Raw genomic sequence first — 18,063 nt, forward strand, 5'->3', positions numbered from 1 at the left:
TATATTATACAAATATGCTTTACAAATACACAAATACAAAGGAGTTATTTATAACTCCTACTGACTCCTGGTAGAGGGAGAAATCTTTATCAGCATAATACCATGCAAAATAAGGCCATGATAGTCTAGAAGTAGAATTGTTAGAAAAGCTGAATTGTTTTGAAAAAGTGAGAGAAAATAGAAGGTGACGGATGGTACCATAGGGAAATTTAGGAAGAAGTAGATAGGGCAAATGGAGACGAGAATTCCCCGGGACCAGCAGCACAGCCAGAAAGAAGCATTGGGGGAGAAAATATCTACTGAAATCTTATAAATTGGGGACTGTAGCATGTTAGTTGTGAAATCTCTCTGATCTTCCTTCCAGAATCTTTGGAAAACTCTACCAAAAGCCAAATAATCAAACCTTGAGTGGTTGGATTTCTTACTTAAAATGCTGAAGACGCCAGTCTATTTACTGATTGCTGACAAAATTCGGCACACTCAGTCCAGGGCCTGGCCTGGTGTAGCCTGACAAATCCCTACTAAAAGTGGCATTAATTAGGAAAAAGCAAATAGCCATACTTTACCCGCAGATTCCATTTGTGTGCACTGAGTTTGCACAGAAATAAAGCAATTCCGGAAGCACTAGAAGGAGTGGTTGGCTGTCAACACTTACTGCGAGGACAATCTGCAGGGAACTATGAGCCACTTCTATGTACTGGTACTCCAGAAAACACCCTGAGACCGTGATGTAGCGATGGTCTTCTGGGGCCCAGTCTGGGGCGGGTGTCACTGATGTCACCGTACATCCTGGTCCATTCTCCATCCACCAAGATCGGTGCATTGAAATATTAAAAGTCAGGATAAGGTCTGTTTCCTGCAAGAAGGCAATTTATAAGGATGAGAATTACTTTATAAATGTTCGTTACTTTATTTGGACTGACTTGCTTTCATTGGAAATGTGGTTATTTTTCCCTTCCTTTACTGTATTTTACAGGCAGAAATGAAGCATCTGAAGAAGAGCTATCAGTTCCACCTGAAAATTATATCTATGGACTCCAGTTAGGAAGGTTTTTCTGCCTACAATAAAATAAATAAAACGTTTTATTCATAAAATTATAAATAATTTACATTAATTGTAACAGTGAAGATTCCTTGCCTTTTAGGACTTGTAAATACTACAAAGGGAGTGATTTACACTATTTTATCAAGCGAAGTTCATCTTATTTTAAATCTGCTATTTTCCTCTGCCTCAGAATATTTACTTTTTGCATATTTTAAATATTATAGTTATACTTCAGTTTAGCAAGATTTAACATAATGTTGTGGCTAATGCTAAAATTTGGAAGACCATAATTTATAAAACACAGTATTACTTGTCCCCAGCCCCTTCCTATTGTTTGAGCAAATCAGGGTCTTTTCAACTTGCCAGCTCCTACTGTGAAAGTAGTCATAATATTGCCTAGAAATATCGTTAGCAACATCTTGCCGGGTGGAGATAGTAAATCAATAAATCTTTAGATTAGGATCAGCATGGCGTGTGGTCTGCACGATAAATGAAATAAAAGGTAGAGTGTTGGCACTTAGAGAGCTTGCAATCATATCCACAAATGTGGAGCTATCAATAGCACATGGACTAATGTTGTTTTCAGGAAGAGAATGGCTAGAAGGAATGTATGAAGCACATTCTATTACTCAGCAAGTCATGAGGGAAGATGAATTCTAATAGGGAGGGTCAGGGGTGGAAAATGGAATTATTTTAGCCTCAGTGATAGAGCTGCAACATAATAGATGCCAACTACTCTCACTCCAAAATGAGGTGCTAGGCTGACAAGGAAGATCCTGCATAGAAAATATCTTACGGCAAGTTTTGTGACCTCGAACTGCTCCCTCACACTGGACATATGAAAGAGTTGAGCTGAAGTGGCCAGGGAATTTGGAGACTGGAAGGAGGATTCCTTGGGAGAGAGCTGCGTGATGAGTCTTATCATTTCCTTAGGGAGGTGGTGGTGGATGGGGTAATTTCTCTTCTCCTCAAGCCTATTGAGAAAGGCTTCAAGTATCCCTTGGAACCTGGGAGAGACAGCGGACTAGTATCTGACTCAGGCCTGATGCATCTCAAAATAAAGCCTGTGGCAGGAGTTACTTGCTCGGTGGCCATATAAAAAGTAGGCTATGTCTGGCAGGAAACTGCATTGCTATGATCCTTGGGAGCAGATGTGGGCCATCATGAGAGAGAGCTAATATGGGCTTTTTCTCAATGCTTTCAAGAAGACTAGAGGATGATGTGATAATGGCCGAATCTGTACTGCACACATCTCCAGGGTCTAAGGAAGGAAGTGTAATAGAGTAAGAAGGGAGGATGTACCAACCTACCGGTGAGATATTTAAAGTAATTCAGGGTCTCTGAAAAACTCAGAAAAAAGTCTTGAGAAAGAATCAATTTCTCCACCCATCATTCTGGTAGTACCCATTCAGGTAAGAACTTTCCTGTCCCTTATCTCCTCTCCATTACTCCAAGTAGGGAGGAAGCTTAAATCTCAGATAATAATTGCGAGATAGGGAGGGAGTAGGTTAGTAAAGACAGAAGAAGTCAAACACCGAGCATACGACTCTTTCTTCTAGGAAAGGAGAAGTTTAATTTTGAGTGAATTTTGGACTTTTTTTAAATTATAATGCCAACAGCCACATTAATTTCTGAACAGAGACTATTTGGGGGACTACAGTGACTTTGGATGACTTCATCTGAGAGTCATCACAAAAAGAGGAGCCCTGCCATGTATTTTATCCAGTGGCAGCAGAAGAAGCAGGTCCATAGGTAGGCTTGCAGGGGCAATCGTGAGAAAGGAATAGTGTTTGTTTCTTTCTCAGAATCTTGATCATTTAATGTGTTGGTTACTAAAGCAAACTGGATAAGTCACAGGGTCTAAGAGAAAGAAGAAGACGGTTCTAAATGGCGACCAAGAAGAGACTAAGTTGTGAAGACAGCCAGGCTTGGACAGTCCAGCAAGAACACAGTCTGGTTCCTAATGACTAGTGATATTTAACATACATTGCTCAAGGTCTCAGCAAACCTCCCTCTCTCATAGGATGCCCAAGACAAGCCTCATATGTAAATTCCCTTACTTATTAAACCTGCCACCCACCAATCTGAAGAGGTCCGCCTCTCTCTTCAGTCATTCCTTGCCCTCCATGTATGGAGGCCAGGTTTTGAAGTAACAGCTTGTAGAGTCGTCACTCAGAACTCTGCCTTCATCTCACATGGCATTCTTCTTGTGTACATTTCTGTGTCCTAATTTCCTCTTTTTATAAGGAAGCCAGTCAGACTGAACTAGAGCCTCCTCTAATGATCTCATCTTAAATAATTACATCTGAAATGACACTATTTCCAAATCAAGGTCACATTCTGAGGTACTGGGGATTAGGGCTTCAATGAGGCAGACGCAATTCAACCTATAACACGGACCTCTAATTTCTAAAGATCATTTGGGCTTTAATGTTTGGATGACAAATACTATATTTTATTACTTCATATATTTATTTATTTGCTCTCTTTATTATTTATTTTTTATCTAGAATACTAATTATACATAGTTTAAAAACTCTAATTACCATAAAGCATTCCTTTTCCATGGTTTTCTCCATCTCCTGGTACGCTGTTGATAAGGCAAACAGTTTCACATTTTAAAACTGTTTCTTTAAGTATTTATTTTCATTTTATAAATATTATGCTCATTTAACATTATTCATTTATCATTTAAATGTTATTTACTGATTTCTACTATGGAAGGTGTAAGTAGTATTCTTATATTGCATACTTCTCTTTCTCTCCCCCATTGTGCTGTACAACTTTCTCAAAAATTTGGTTCTATCAATGTAATATTTATGACTATATAAGTATTTTTATGGCTGAGCCAAGAAGTGAGTTATGACAGCAATTCCTTTTTCGCATAACTTTTTGTTTTCCCTAGAGTTAATAATTCTTTCATATTTTTAAAAAGTAAACTTTTTTAGAGCTGTTTTATGGTCACAGCAAAACTGAGCAGAAGGCTCAGAGATTTCTCATATACCCTCTCCCTGCCACGTATGCACAGCCTCCCCCATCCATATCCAGCCTAAGAATGGTACATTTGTCAATTAATGAACTGTCATCGACACATCATTATCACTCAAAGTCCATAGTTAACATTAGGGTTCACTCTTGGTGATGTGCATTCCATGGGTTCTTGACAAATGTATAATGACGTGTATCCACCGTTGCAATGTCATACAGAACAGTTTCACTGACCTAAAAATCCTCTGTTTTCACTGTTCATCGCTCCCTCTCCCCTAAACTCTAACAATCACTAATCTCTTTATTGTATCCATAGCCTTTTCCAGAATGAAATATAATTTGCCTTTTCAGATTGACTTTCTTCACGTAGTAACATGCATGTAATATTCCTCCATGTCTTTTCATGGCTTGATGGCTCATTTCTTTTTAGCACTGAATAATATTCCATTGTCTGGATATACCACAGTTTATCCATTCATCTACTGAAAGACATCTGGATTGCTTCCAAGTTTGGGCAATTATGAATAAACCTGCTATGAACATTGTGTGCAGGTTTTTGTGTGGACATATATTTCCAGCTGGATTGCATAGTAAGAGTATGTTGAGTTTTGTAAGAAATCTCCAAACTCTCTTCCAAAGTGTCTGTATCATCTTCCATTCCCACTAACAGTGAATGAGAGTTCCTGTTGCTCCACATCCTTGCCAGCATTTGGTGTTGTCCATGTTCTAAATTTTGACCACTCTATTAGGTGTGCAGTGGTATATCATTGTTATGGAGGAGAGGTAAGAGGGGACATCCTTGCCTTGCTCTTGATCTTATCAGGAAAGCTTCTAATTTATCATCACTAAGTATTATGCTAGGTATAGAATTTTTGTAAGTATTCTTTATCCAGTTGAGGAAGTTCCCCTTCATTCTTAGAGTTTTTATCATGAATGGGTGTTAGATTTTGTCAAATACTTTCTCTGCATCTATTGATATGGTCATGTGATTTTTCTTGTTTAATTTGTTGAGGTGATGGATTACATTAATGAATTTTTGAATATTGAACCAGTCCTATATACTTGAGATAAGTCTCACTTGGTTGTGGTGTATAATTCTCTTTGTACATTATTGGATTCATTTTGATAATTTTTTTTGAGAATTTTGATATCTATATTCATAAAAAGTTTTGGTCTGTAGTTTTGTTTTCCTGTAATGTCTTTGTCTGGCTTTGGTATTAGATTAATGCCTGCCTCACAGAATGAGTTAGGAAGTTTTCCACTTGCTTTTATCTTATGGAAGAGATAGCATAGAATTGGTATATTTTCTTTCTTAAGTGTTTGGTAGAATTCACCAGTGAACCCATCTGGGCCTGGTGTTTTCTATTTTGGAAAGTTATTAATGATTGATTTAATTGCTTTAATAGATGTAGTTCTATTCAAACTATTTCTTCTTGTATGAGTTTTGGCACATTGTGTCTTTAAATAATTTGTCTATTTCATCTAGATTATGAAATTTGTGGGCATAGAGCTATTAATAGTATTTCTTTATTGTCCTTTCAATGTCCTGGCTTCCGGAATGATGCCCCCTCTTTCATTTCTGATGTTAGTAATTTGTGTCTTCTCTAATTTTTTCTTAGTGAGCCTAGCTAGGGGCTCATCAATTTTATTGATCTTTTCAAAGAACTACATTTTGGTTTCATTGATTTTCCCTATTTATTTCCTGTTTTCAATTTCATTTATTTATGCTCTAATTTTTATTGTTTCTTTTCTTCTGCTTTCTTTGGATTTAATTTGCTCTTCTTTTTCTAGTATCTTAAGATGGAAGTTCCGATTATTGATTTTAGATCTTTCTTCTTTTCTAATATGTCCATTCAACTTTATACATTTCCCTCTAAGCTCTGCTTTCACTGCATCCCACAAAATTTGGTACATTGTATTTTCATTTTTGCTTAGTTTAAATAATTTTTATAAGTTTTACTCTCTTGAGATTTCTTCTTTGACCCATGTGTTATTTTGAAACGGATTACTTAATCTCCAAGAATTTTGGGATTTTTCCAGCTCTCTTTCTGTTATTGATTTCTTCACATTTTTGTGGATATTTTTACTATGTGTCTGTAGCATATCTATCACTAATTCTTTTTAAACTGATCAATAGAATTGTAAAGACTCATTCAATATTAATTTCTACATGGTTTAGCACTTTAGAATCAATCAATTCCTTTTTTATTTGTTTGTTCTTTTCCTGGGGACCACTGACCTAGAATCCTACAAGCTTCTGTTCCCATCAAGCTCTATGTACGTTTATATTAAATGACTGATATTTGGGCTGGATTTATGCTTCTTGGTTGGAGATCATTTTCTCTTAGAACTGGGTGGACATTTTTCCATTATCTTCCAGTTTGCATTACTACAATTAAGAAATTTGATGTAATTTTGTTTCCTGCAATTTTTTATGTAACATGTTTTCTTTCTTTTGGTCTCTTGCATCTTTTTGTTTTAAATAGTAAAATATTTCAAAAACAGTGAAAAGTGTAGAGGATATTATAAAAACGTCATCACACCTACCACTCAGCTTCATTAAATCTTATATTTGAAGTCACTTTTTAAATAAAATTGTATACATATAAATGATGTCTCCTCCTATAAAATATTTCTCTCTCTCCCTCTCCACAGATAAAGACTATCATGATTTTGGTATTAACATTCTCATGAAAGTGTTTTGTAGTTTTACTAAATATTTACATATTCATTAATAATATAAAATGCTGTTTTTGTTGGTTTTAAAATTTATATATACTCCATAAATTTTATTGGTTTCATATTATATTTTTTGAGGTATATCTATGTAGAAAATCTTTTCAGCTTCAGGTTCTGAAATTCTGTAAGACAGTTCCTTGATGCGTTTTCTTTTTTCATTTGGTTTGTAGTGTTTCTGGCGGGCTTTTCAATGCAAGAGTCCTTTCCCTCCAATCTTGGAAATATCCTCTCTTATGTCTTTAATTTTTTTTTCCTCTATACTTTTTCTGTTACTACAGGAACTACTATTAGTCAGACACTGGACTTCCAGGATCGACCTCTTATGTTCTTATCTTTTCTATTGTTCATATCTTATATTTCTTTTTATTCTCTTGGAGATTATCTTTACCAAGTCTTCCCAATCTTATATTGAACCATATCCTTTATTTTTAATATTTTGAACATATAAAAGTTAATTATTCTTTTCCAATTGTTGTTTTTGTATAGTTAATATTTTTGAATTGTTTCTGGACTATACCTTTTTTTAGTTCTCTGAATTATTATTGTTTTTAAATTGTGTTTCCTACTTTGTTTTTGCTTTACTCAAGTTACACATTTTCAATAAACAAATAAGTATATAAATGAGTAAATAATATTTAAAATAATTATCAAGGGTCTACTATGTACCATAGGCAACATTCCTGACCTTATGAGTGTTCATTTTGGGATGTGGGAAATGAGTAATAAATATGTAAACATATCAAAATATCTGTGAAGTGATTAGTATACAGAGAAAAATAAATTCAAGTAAGGAAATAGAATGACCTAGAATTGTGTAGTGGGGGAATGTAACAAAATTTTAGATAAAATGGCAAGAAAATATACCTCATTATTTTGTACTTGAACAAATTTCTGAATGAAGTATAAGAGTAAATAGAGCAAAGATTGGGAAGAAATTTTCAGCAGCCAGTGGGAATGTCATGAATATTTTCTATTATGTTTATTTTTGTGTTTGACTTTTCTGTTGGAGCCTTTCTTTAAAAGTCTGGTGATCCCTGGTTGTCTTTTCATATCAAAGAGGAAAAATTAAAACTTGATTGGCAGTTTGTTATGTGTTAGTGGACTGGTCAACTGATATTCTTCACATATGATGACTGAGCAGTGCCTTCCAAATGCTAGATCTGTAAGCAAATGTGGGACTTTGCTCTGTGTCTTCCAGTTTATTTATGGGGTAGACACCAGACCCCCTCATCCTTGGGCTGAACTCGGAAGGAGCTGGTGCTTTTGCTACATAGTAAGCAGATTTTTTTTTTCAGTATGCAGTCTCCAAATTAATCTTCATGAGTTCAGAAACTTAGCTCATGCCTACCTGTGCCTCAAGAGTCTTGTCTGTCCAGAGGAGAAGCCTGGCTGTGTAGACCAAGAGAAGAGCCTGCGGCAGTCTGACTGCTCCTCGGAGATTGTTCCATTCATTCTTGTTTTCCGTACTCTACCTCACACCCTTCTTCCACTTCTAAATTCTGATTTTTGGAGGGTTTTATGGGTCAAATCTGCACATTGGAACCCTCCTCTGCATGTTCGTACATTTTAGGTTTTTCCACTTTGCTGTCATTAACCAATCCTCCATCTACTTTCTTTCTTCCCAAAATTGTTGACACTTCTTGTCCAATTTGTCCCTCTCTCATTCTCTTTGTACTGTGGGTTTATCATTTTTTATTCTTAGTATCACTTGGTGGGGTTTCAGGATGAACTGTAAGCACCTATCTTCACCCAGCAATCATTAACTGGAAGATTCCTGGCATTATCTTCTATTTTCATTCATTCATTCTTGTAGACATTTAAACAAAAAGTCTCTTCATGTATGTGCATATGGCATCATTTTAATCATAAAATATAAATTCTTGGTTGTAAAACTGACAGTAGAAAGGTCTGCTTCGAGTCCTCTTTTAAATACAACAGGAATTCCTGAGTGTGATCTGCTCCATGCAGAATCAATAGGTTATGTAACTCCCATATATTGTGTAATTTTGAGCTAAAAATTATAAGGACTTTTGAGACAAAGAACAAGTCTTGATAGCACAAAATAAGGCAGAAAACCACGAACCAAATCTTGTATGTTATGGACTAATTCATATTGAAAGAAATTACCAAATGGGTTCAAAACTGTGATTCAAAAACTTGTAAATCTAAAATAAATTTACTTAATTATATGTTCAGATCAGTATAGTGACAAAAAAAATCTTTGTATCAATATAGTCATTCACCTCTCTTAGTAAGTCTTCAAAAAGTTCAGATAAAAGGACCCCATCATTCGTCATGTCGTTTTTCAAAATAACAGGGTCTGATGTGTTACATGAAAGCTGTTATTAGCACTAAAAAGTTGTTTCTGACAGGGCTGTGTGTATTCAGGTCAACAGAAGAAGCCTAATTGTTCAACAAATAATGTGTTTAATAAAAAAAAAAGTTGACAAGTAAATGAGAAAATAACACTAGTAACATCTCAGAATTTCAATAAAAATCTAAAATTTACTTTCTCAGTTTTATGGCATTTGAATTAAAGCACACATGCATTTATTTGTTGTGCTAGTAAGCAGTGGAGGCTGTATTGCAGAGATGAGAATGTAGAGGGTGAGAGAGAGAAGTTTTGAGTTGCAATTCAAAAACCTGAAATATTTTCTTAGATTTCTAGACTTTTCTATTACTTAATTCTTCTTTTGGAATAATAATATTGAAAATAGGTACTTTCTCATTTCTGGACTGCTTGTGTGGGGACCTGGAATTGGCCACCCCAAGATATGTCTCTTTGGAATCAGTATTATTTGAGGCTGATTGCTTTTGATAAACTGGGACAGGGAAGGAGGCTCTGAGGAATGGAACTTGCCCTTTGTTAGGACACATTTACATTTGTAAGGTAATCTCTATCTGTAAAATGTGCCTCCCTCTCTGTACCAGGAAGAAGAAAGGAGAAGACCTTCTCTCTAGAAACTCTTAATCAATACCAAAGGCAAGGACTTAAATCTGCATTTTATTGTGCTTGTCTGGAACCTCCTGTAACTGACTTCCCTCCCCCTCCCAACGTTGGCATTTCTTTAAGGATTAAGCATCTTTCCTTAGGGAAGGAAGTGATTGCTGCCCTCACCTGTGACTGCCCAGCTCCAGACAATCGACTAGCCTCCTGCTACGCCCACCGAGATAGATGACCACTACCTGCTGTGTCCATCAAGCACTGTGCCGACAGAGCAATCTTGTGACTATTGTGGGAGGGACATTTCAATCACATGTGAAACACCCTGTTTGGGGGTATATAACCACTCTGTGCACCCCACTTCTTCGGTGCCCTTTCTTCCTTAGGGAAGAAAGGCCCCGGGCCATGGCTCCTCATAAAGCTTTGTTTAATTTTCTCTTGCTATTCTGTCTCATGTGAATTTAATTCGTTCTCCGGCCAGACGAACCCACATTTGGGAAGGGAAAATGTCTTCCTTCCCTACGCTTGCTTACTACCTGAAAGGCTAGAAACCGTACTTCTTAGTAAATGGAAATCAGGTTATAGTTATTGGTATAGTTACTAACAAGTATTAATTATTGATACACCACATGCAAAGCACTCTACCAGGCCATAATGAGGTGAAGAGATATATGATGTGATCTCTAACATTATGGGACTTGTTGTCTCTTTTGGGGGACAAGGTATGAAGAGAAAATGTAACAAGACAAGGAAGCATTTGATAGGTAGCTAACGAGAGGTGTGAACAAGCTATTCAGAGGAATTCAGAGGGTAGGATGCTTGTGGACTCTGGTGGGACAGCCTCCGAAGGATGGGAACTCTAGCTAGGGCCTGAAAGAAGGGTCAGGCTTAAATAGGCCCACAGGCTGGGAGAAAAAGACCATTTTAAGTAGAGGGGACCAACTTATCAAAATTGTAGAGCTGTGACAACTGGTATATTTAAGGACCAGTAAGTGCCTTATTTTTATGCGATGAGAGTTTGGAAGAAGGAATAGTATAAAAGAGTTTTGAAAAAATGATTTGGGGCTAGGTTGGGGAGAGACCTAAATGCCAGACCAAAAATCTTGGCTTATTGAAGGATTTTTGACCAGGAGCAGACATTGGCACTGTCAAACATGAACCAAGAGGTATTACAATAAACACAATCCAGTCTCTTTCAGGACTGGATCCACAATGCCGTAAGCGTGTGGTAAGACTAGTGCAGGTGCAGTATTGAACAACAGTCATTAGGGAGGTGAGGACACCGATGCTATAAAATCCAAAAGCTTGAGCTGAATCTTCCCAGACTATTGTCCTGAGTTCCACAAGGGTCCAGGGAGGTAGGACCAGGACCATTGCTTTCAACACTTTCAGAGTAAGAACAAGAACAAGTCAGCATTCTCCTTACCTTAAAACATACTTCTTGTGATGATATTAGAGGAATGCCAAGCACAGTTAATGGAAAGAAGCAAATTTTAACAACAGCAAAAATACCCTTGGAGGTCAAAATGTTTATATTAATAAAAGAGTGTATATTTAGTCATTAGGACTAGGAGAAGTAGTTAGGAAACTCTGTGATTAAATGACATCCTGTAATTAGCTGAGGATGCAGGAGTTGACATAGTGGAGAAGGCTGTATTTATTTGACACTAAGAATCACTGTTTCCAATGAACTCTTATTTATTTACAACCAATATACACTGGGTTAAAGTTTAAAATATCAGGAAGCATTGTGCTATATCTCATTGCCACTATCTACATATAGACACTAATTCATAGGAAACTGAAAAATCCTTAAAAATTATCATTCATGGTTTGTTTCTTGTTCATGAACTTAATACTCTAAACCCAAACATCACCTTTTTTCATTAATATATGCATAGATCTATGCAAACCTGCTTATACATATAAAAACCCCAATGCTAAATTTATCTTAGTAACATGAGAATCAGTGAAAGCAAATCATATTGTTCAAGATGCTAGGAGGAAGGAGCTGAGAAAATATGGTTTTGAGAAGATAAGCAAAATTACAAATGCACTTCATTTAACAGGTTGAATGAATGTTGCTTATGCTGGAATACGGCCCACGACATAAGGAAGTTCATATCTACCAACTCCAAAATCCAAAGATGTGATTCATCCTACTAGATCAAGAACTTAAGAGGAGTAGATGGAGCATGTCACATACATTCATGCTCCTACTTTTTTCTAGAGTCTTTAACAACGGGCAACTTTGGGATTTGGCTGAATTATTGAATTATGAATCATAATTCAACACTACCCCATAGCTAGTGCTAACTCAAGTCCCTGGGTCCCATTGTTAGTTATTCAAGAAAATATTTGAAAAACTGTTTGTGTCAGCATGGAAAACATTACAAGGATTGCTTTAAAAACAGATGAGGAAAGTCCAATGGTATTTGAATTTCTAAAATCTAAAGTCTTAAAACAAAATGTCTTTCTCCCCACTATGTAGAAAGATTCACTAAAGATTTAATATAAAACGTTTAGGGTTCATTGCTATTAAGCGTTTTCATTGTTTCTTTGCTGAAAACAAGGTTTCTCTTGTCTGTGTTCCAACAAAGGCTGTTATTTCACTTTTCTAGATCTTATCCTGACTGCCTTCTTAGCCCAGACAAATGTTTTATGTTATTCCATACTTGATCTGTAACTTCTGCATCCAGAACATTGCTGCAAAAATCGCATTTTAATAAAATTCTCCTGAATACCTCCTATTAACACCTTGTATATCTCTCTGCATTTAAATTAATACTTTGGGCTACCCCTCCTAGGAAGCTTTTCGATTAATTCCACTCTTTTTTCAACATCATAATGTTATACCTAGTACTTCTTTGTATTTATATGAATAGCGGTATTATCTTGGTCAATTGCTTTCTTCCTATCTGTAATGGAGTATGTTAAGCACAATATAGTCCCTGTTCCTGCTCAAGAAATGCAGATTAACTCTCAGATGGAGAAGAAAGTCTGCATCTGGAACATAAAGAATTTTATTTTATGGTGATCCTTGTAATGTTCTGAAAGGGAAGGAAGGAAAGAAGATAAGGAAGGAAAAGGAGAGGAAAAGAAAGAAAGAATTCAGTAAGGAAGCCTCCATGCTTTGTTAAAGTTAATTGAATCTCCATCCTCAAAACTCTTAATTTATTTTACCTCTAAAGTTAGGACTCATCAGCTACGAGTGGGATCTAAGTTTGGCAAAATGAGTCTTCTCTCTTTCACACCCTTCCTAGCAGATGCTAGAGGCAGAATTTTCTCAGCTGGTTACAATAGTGAAAGATCAACTTCTCACTGACTTTATAGTTTTCGATGTACTGAAACCTCTTCAGGCAGCTTTTCCTGCTGTTCTCTCACTTTCCCATTCGTTCCCTCCCTGCAGGTATCTTTCCCTGTCTTGAGTGTCCCTTTCCCGTGTAAGAGCTTTGAAAAGTGATCTGCATTCACTCTGGGATCTCAGGGAGGCAAAGAACATGTTGGCTATTCCAAGAGAAGATGTTACCGCCATTTTAGCAATCACCTGAAGGCCACCATTTCATTTGTTTTTAAAGCACATTTATGTGGATTTTTAATTGGTAGGGAGGCATAGATGCATTGATGATATTGAAGACTTGGAGACATTTAAGGAACACTGATATGTCCTCCTCAATAGTCCCCCACCATTACTGCAAGCCATTATCCCACCTACATGTGCAGCCTACCCCTGGTATTGACACTATCATTTTCCCAAAGTCAGGCATTCTGACTCGACTAGCATCTGTGCTTGTCTCCAAGGATTTCAACTTATCAACACAATAGAATCGGGAAGCTGATCTCATTTTGATCCATAGTTCAAAATGTCTCTTGGTTAAAGTTTTTAACAGAGATGCTAATAAAGTTGTATGTCCTTCCCTTTCTTCATTCATTTTCTGGAAGACAACAATTCACGGGAAGATGACCAAAAATGATAGCAGATAGAGAAGAGTGAAGTGTTAATATAATTGGTGATAGACATCATAGTCGTTTTTTAGTTAGTGAGAATGGCCATAATTGGAGATGCAATGAAATACTAATTAACAGAAAATTTCTCTGCAAAATCTCTATAAATCTTTTTGTTTTGAAGATAAGTGTATCTCCTAGTTCATATAAATTCTGCAACTTATTGTTAAATTCGAGGAAATATATACCACCACAAAGAAAGGAAATAAAATTTATGTATTCACTACTTCGTATATAATACAACATTTAGAAGTAGGAATTACTATCCCTATTTAACAGAAGAGAAAACAAGGCTGAGAGTGCATATATAACTTCATCAAGTTATTTTTATTAGGGATGAGACTGGGTTTCAAACCTATTTTTGTCTGACTTCATGCCTTCCCACAGAACCTTGTTGCTTCTTAAGGAAATTCTCTTGGCCACCCAATCAATCATTGCCAAGACACCATATTCGTTACTCTTTAGTGAAATGGACTGGAATAAAAAATAGTGGACAGATAATTCATACAACTTATTTCAAAAATTTCCAAATACTATTCAAAACTCTTCTCAGCACTATAAAAGACCTTTGCGTGTCCTCCTAGATGTTTTGCCAACTCAAATCCAAAATTCATTGTACCCTGCATTTACAGGAGAGTTATATTTGCCACGCATTCGGATGAAGAAGCTTTTAAAGATATTTTAGTTGTACTTTATTCTCACGAGAGAATTTTTTTAAGTGGTAAGATTTGTCTCTTGTCTTGTTTTATCCTGGCAAGTACATAGATCAATATTGCTTAGAATTTGTGGAGACAAATATAAATAAACCTCTAAGTCTAAATAAAACAACTTTAAGTATATGTACCTATTTTATTTGGATTGCTTCCAAAGAGCTCTTTGCAGCTTTTGTAACACATAAGGCTACTGGTGGAAAGGTCACTTTCTAGAAAAAACATTAAGAAACAAAGAAAAATATTCCTCATCACTTTTATATGGAGAGAACACGTAGTTCCCTAGTCTGCTTCAGGAAGAGAGGATATTTTCCCTAGCAGTACAGAAGGAGACAGAAGTGGAAATTGGGGGCACAAATATGAGGAAAGAAACAATTCAATCATTTTGTTGCAGTGGTGGAAAGATAAAGGTGGATGGGGATGGTAAGCAAGACAGTAGTTCATTCTAGAATTGGTGCTGATATTGCAGGAGCATCAGCCACAACTTAGTCCTTCTTATTTTAAAAATGTGCTTCCTTCCAACTCCTTTTTTGATTCATTTTGCTTACAGAAATCATCATTATTTATCAAAATATTCTTTTCTATTTATTGATGATTTTTCTTCTTTTTTTTTTCGTGAGGAAGATTGGCCCTGACCTAGCATCTGTGCCAATCTTCCTTTATTTTATGTGGGATGCTGCCACAGCACAGCTTGATGAGCAGTGCATAGGTTTGCACCCAGGATCTGAACCCACAAACCCAGGGCTGCCACAACGGAGTATGCAAAATTAACCACTATGCCACTAGTCTGGCCCTGATGATTCTCTTCTTAAGAGTTCAAAAATGACTTGAGAAGTCTTATGAAAAGGAATAGCTTAATAATTCCTCATCCAAAAGTGGTTGTTCCTAGCCATAAGCCAAGGAGCCATTTGAATTTACACCATATATGTTAGCATATCCAATATGAAATTGGAAATCACATGAAGAAAAACATTGTGATATGATTTTAAGTTGTAGGTAGATTTTGTTAAGCTGCTTCAATAAAGGAACAATAAAATAACCAGCTCTTTTCCTACAGGGGCACAGGAACTGTGTGACATCTCATCTTGTCATATACCTAAGAGATCTTTTATAGGTTTCGGAGCAGACATTGTTTTGGGGTTTGCATCTGACACTCATGAAATTACATACTGATTCTGTGTGCAGGGCGGTTGTGGGAGCTAAAAACAATATCATATGAGGAACTTTGAGAGAATTTTGTTTGAATTGTCTGGAAAAGAAAGGAACAAGAGGGATCTTCATAATTACCTTAAAATATTTAAAGAAATATCAAAAGTCGGGGGGATCAGACTCGTTATTTATAGTTAACTCCAGGGAGGCAGTCAAAGATTCAAGCTGATGAATTTATCTAGAAGGTAAAGCAGACGAGCCCAAAGGATTACAAGTGCCCCCAAATAGAATGGGTGGTTCTCCGAGTAACGAATTCCTGTAGCGAGTGGTATTCAAACAAAGGTTGGATGGCCCTTTAAGAGTGAAGGCTGCACTCAAAACGTGTACAATCTCTTCCCAAAATGATTCTGTGATTATATGAGTAGAGAGAGACTAAAGATTGTATATAACATGATTTCCTGTTGCCTAGGTTTATTCAGTACTACTTAAATAGGGGAATGTAAACTTCTGAGGTGATCACTCTGTCCAGTTCATATGAAATAAGTTAGAAAAAGCTCACATAATTTTAAGTCTACAAAGGACCAGTGTATGTCCAGCTGTTAATAATCTGCTTCCACTGACAACTCCTGCTCTTCGCTCTTAAATACTGCACTATGCTGCATTTGACAACAATTATACATAAATTCTCAGACTTGGGGCACTTAAAGAATCTCTTTAGGAGTATCAAAAACACAAACACTCTTGTGAAAAGGAACGATTTCACTAAATTTTCACCAATCAGTGATTGCTCACAGCTAGAACCACGGGATCCACTCAAATTTACACAATGAATATGAGAAGATTCCTACAAAAATTCAAGCAATTTAAGAATTAATCTAGTTAGAAAATTTTAAAAGTTCCTGTTATAGAATACGGCTACATGATTTTGAGTAACTTTGCACTTTAAAAAGTTCAGTCACAAAAGAACTGAAATTTACTGCAGATCCTAAGGCTAAAGTCAAACCTGCCATATCTGACTCCTTTTACTCTAAAATGCAGTAATTAATTTTCCATCGTGCTATATTGTCACTTAGCATGGACCGAGGCTTTAGTTTTTATTCACTGCATAATTTGATTTCTCCCTAGTTGAGTCCGTGTTAATCATTCTCCATAAAGAGAGATGTATGCACCTGACTGAGATCATTGAGAATAAGAGAAAAGGAAAGAGTAAAAGTATTTCATGTTCAGGAAAATTTTGAAAGAGCTCGTGTAATTCACAGTAATCACTTTTTTTTCCCTAGTCGAAATTATCCAGGTAATTATGTAATTTCTCTGCTCTGTTTGCCAGTGGAAACTAAGAGAGTAGGGCTCGTGAGACAAGTAAGGGACTGAATGAGAAGACATGAGCTAATGACCAACGGCATCGTTCTCTATATTGCTTCCTCATTCAGTAATGCAAAGGAGAGAATGACAATCCCTTTCCAGGTAATTGAGTACCAGAGAAGTCAAATGTGGATCGTTACCTTTAATCAGGATGAATTTGGTCTTGGCGGGAAAGCTCTGTAGGATATTGAAATAATGAGATATCTGATGATTTGTAATAGTTAACCATTTTCATCTGAAGAATTCTACCTTCAAATGAGGATTAGCACAGAGCTTGAGAACTTCTTCCCATCACTTGAAGACACTTCCTACTACAGTATAGGACAGTCTTGACATGCTTTTGTCAGTATTGCTGCCCAGATCCTGTTCCCTGGCTACTCTACTTGGTCTCTTTGTCCACAGTGCTCCCCGCGCCCCTATCCTGACCCCTGCCTAAGTGGAAGAAGCTATATTTGCCTGCGTATGTTTCTAAACAGAATATTGGCTTCTCTGCGTTGCTCTAAACCTTCTTCTCTCCACTCTAACCTAACACCCCAGACTCCATATGGGGAACTGTAGTACTGCCATGACGACTCTTCCTATGCTGCTTGTATTCCTGCCTGTAACTTCCTGCCATCAAGGTTGTCTTCAGATCCTGGGCCTGACAGTCCTTCACCAACTGCTTTCCAAGACACAATGCACATCAGCTTAGAACCTAGAGTCTAAACATCGAGTCAATGTGTCTCATGTACGTGCAATGAATGTATTGTGGTCGTGCGAGCTCTGTCTCTTTAAGACTTGGTTTAACAATTCTTTTCGACTAAAATGGATTTCTGGAAAGTATATCATTTTTTTTGCAATATCTTAATGTTGGAAAAAGCTTTATGTGTATCAGATTTAAGCCATAAACAAAAAGAGGCTGAAGGAATTGAACAAGAAACTTGTGTTCAATTAGATTAATGACTACCAGTAGGTGTGTCTTTACCTCTCTTAAGCTCCAGGGTACTTATTTTCTTCCTCAACATAAGCAGAAAACAATATTTCTCATGTGCACAGGAGTAAATTATTCCTTCCCATGGGGAAAATAAATAAGAAAAAAAATCTTGATACACTAGTTTTTTTGGGGGGCACAATTTGAGATG

At 36.5% G+C, this 18,063-nt stretch overlaps 1 protein-coding gene across 1 annotated transcript in view; it reads right to left on the minus strand.

Moving 5' to 3' along the window:
• NKAIN2 (sodium/potassium transporting ATPase interacting 2) overlaps positions 1–18,063 on the minus strand; it is a 919,670-nt gene that overhangs the window by 166,564 nt on the left and 735,043 nt on the right. The window contains exon 4 of the mRNA XM_046677804.1: positions 656–856. Within this exon, the coding sequence (XP_046533760.1) occupies positions 656–856 (201 nt within the window). The remainder of the gene's footprint in view (positions 1–655; positions 857–18,063) is intronic.

Source organism: Equus quagga, chromosome 11 (assembly GCF_021613505.1).
Source record: "Equus quagga isolate Etosha38 chromosome 11, UCLA_HA_Equagga_1.0, whole genome shotgun sequence".
Lineage (NCBI taxonomy): Eukaryota > Metazoa > Chordata > Mammalia > Perissodactyla > Equidae > Equus > Equus quagga.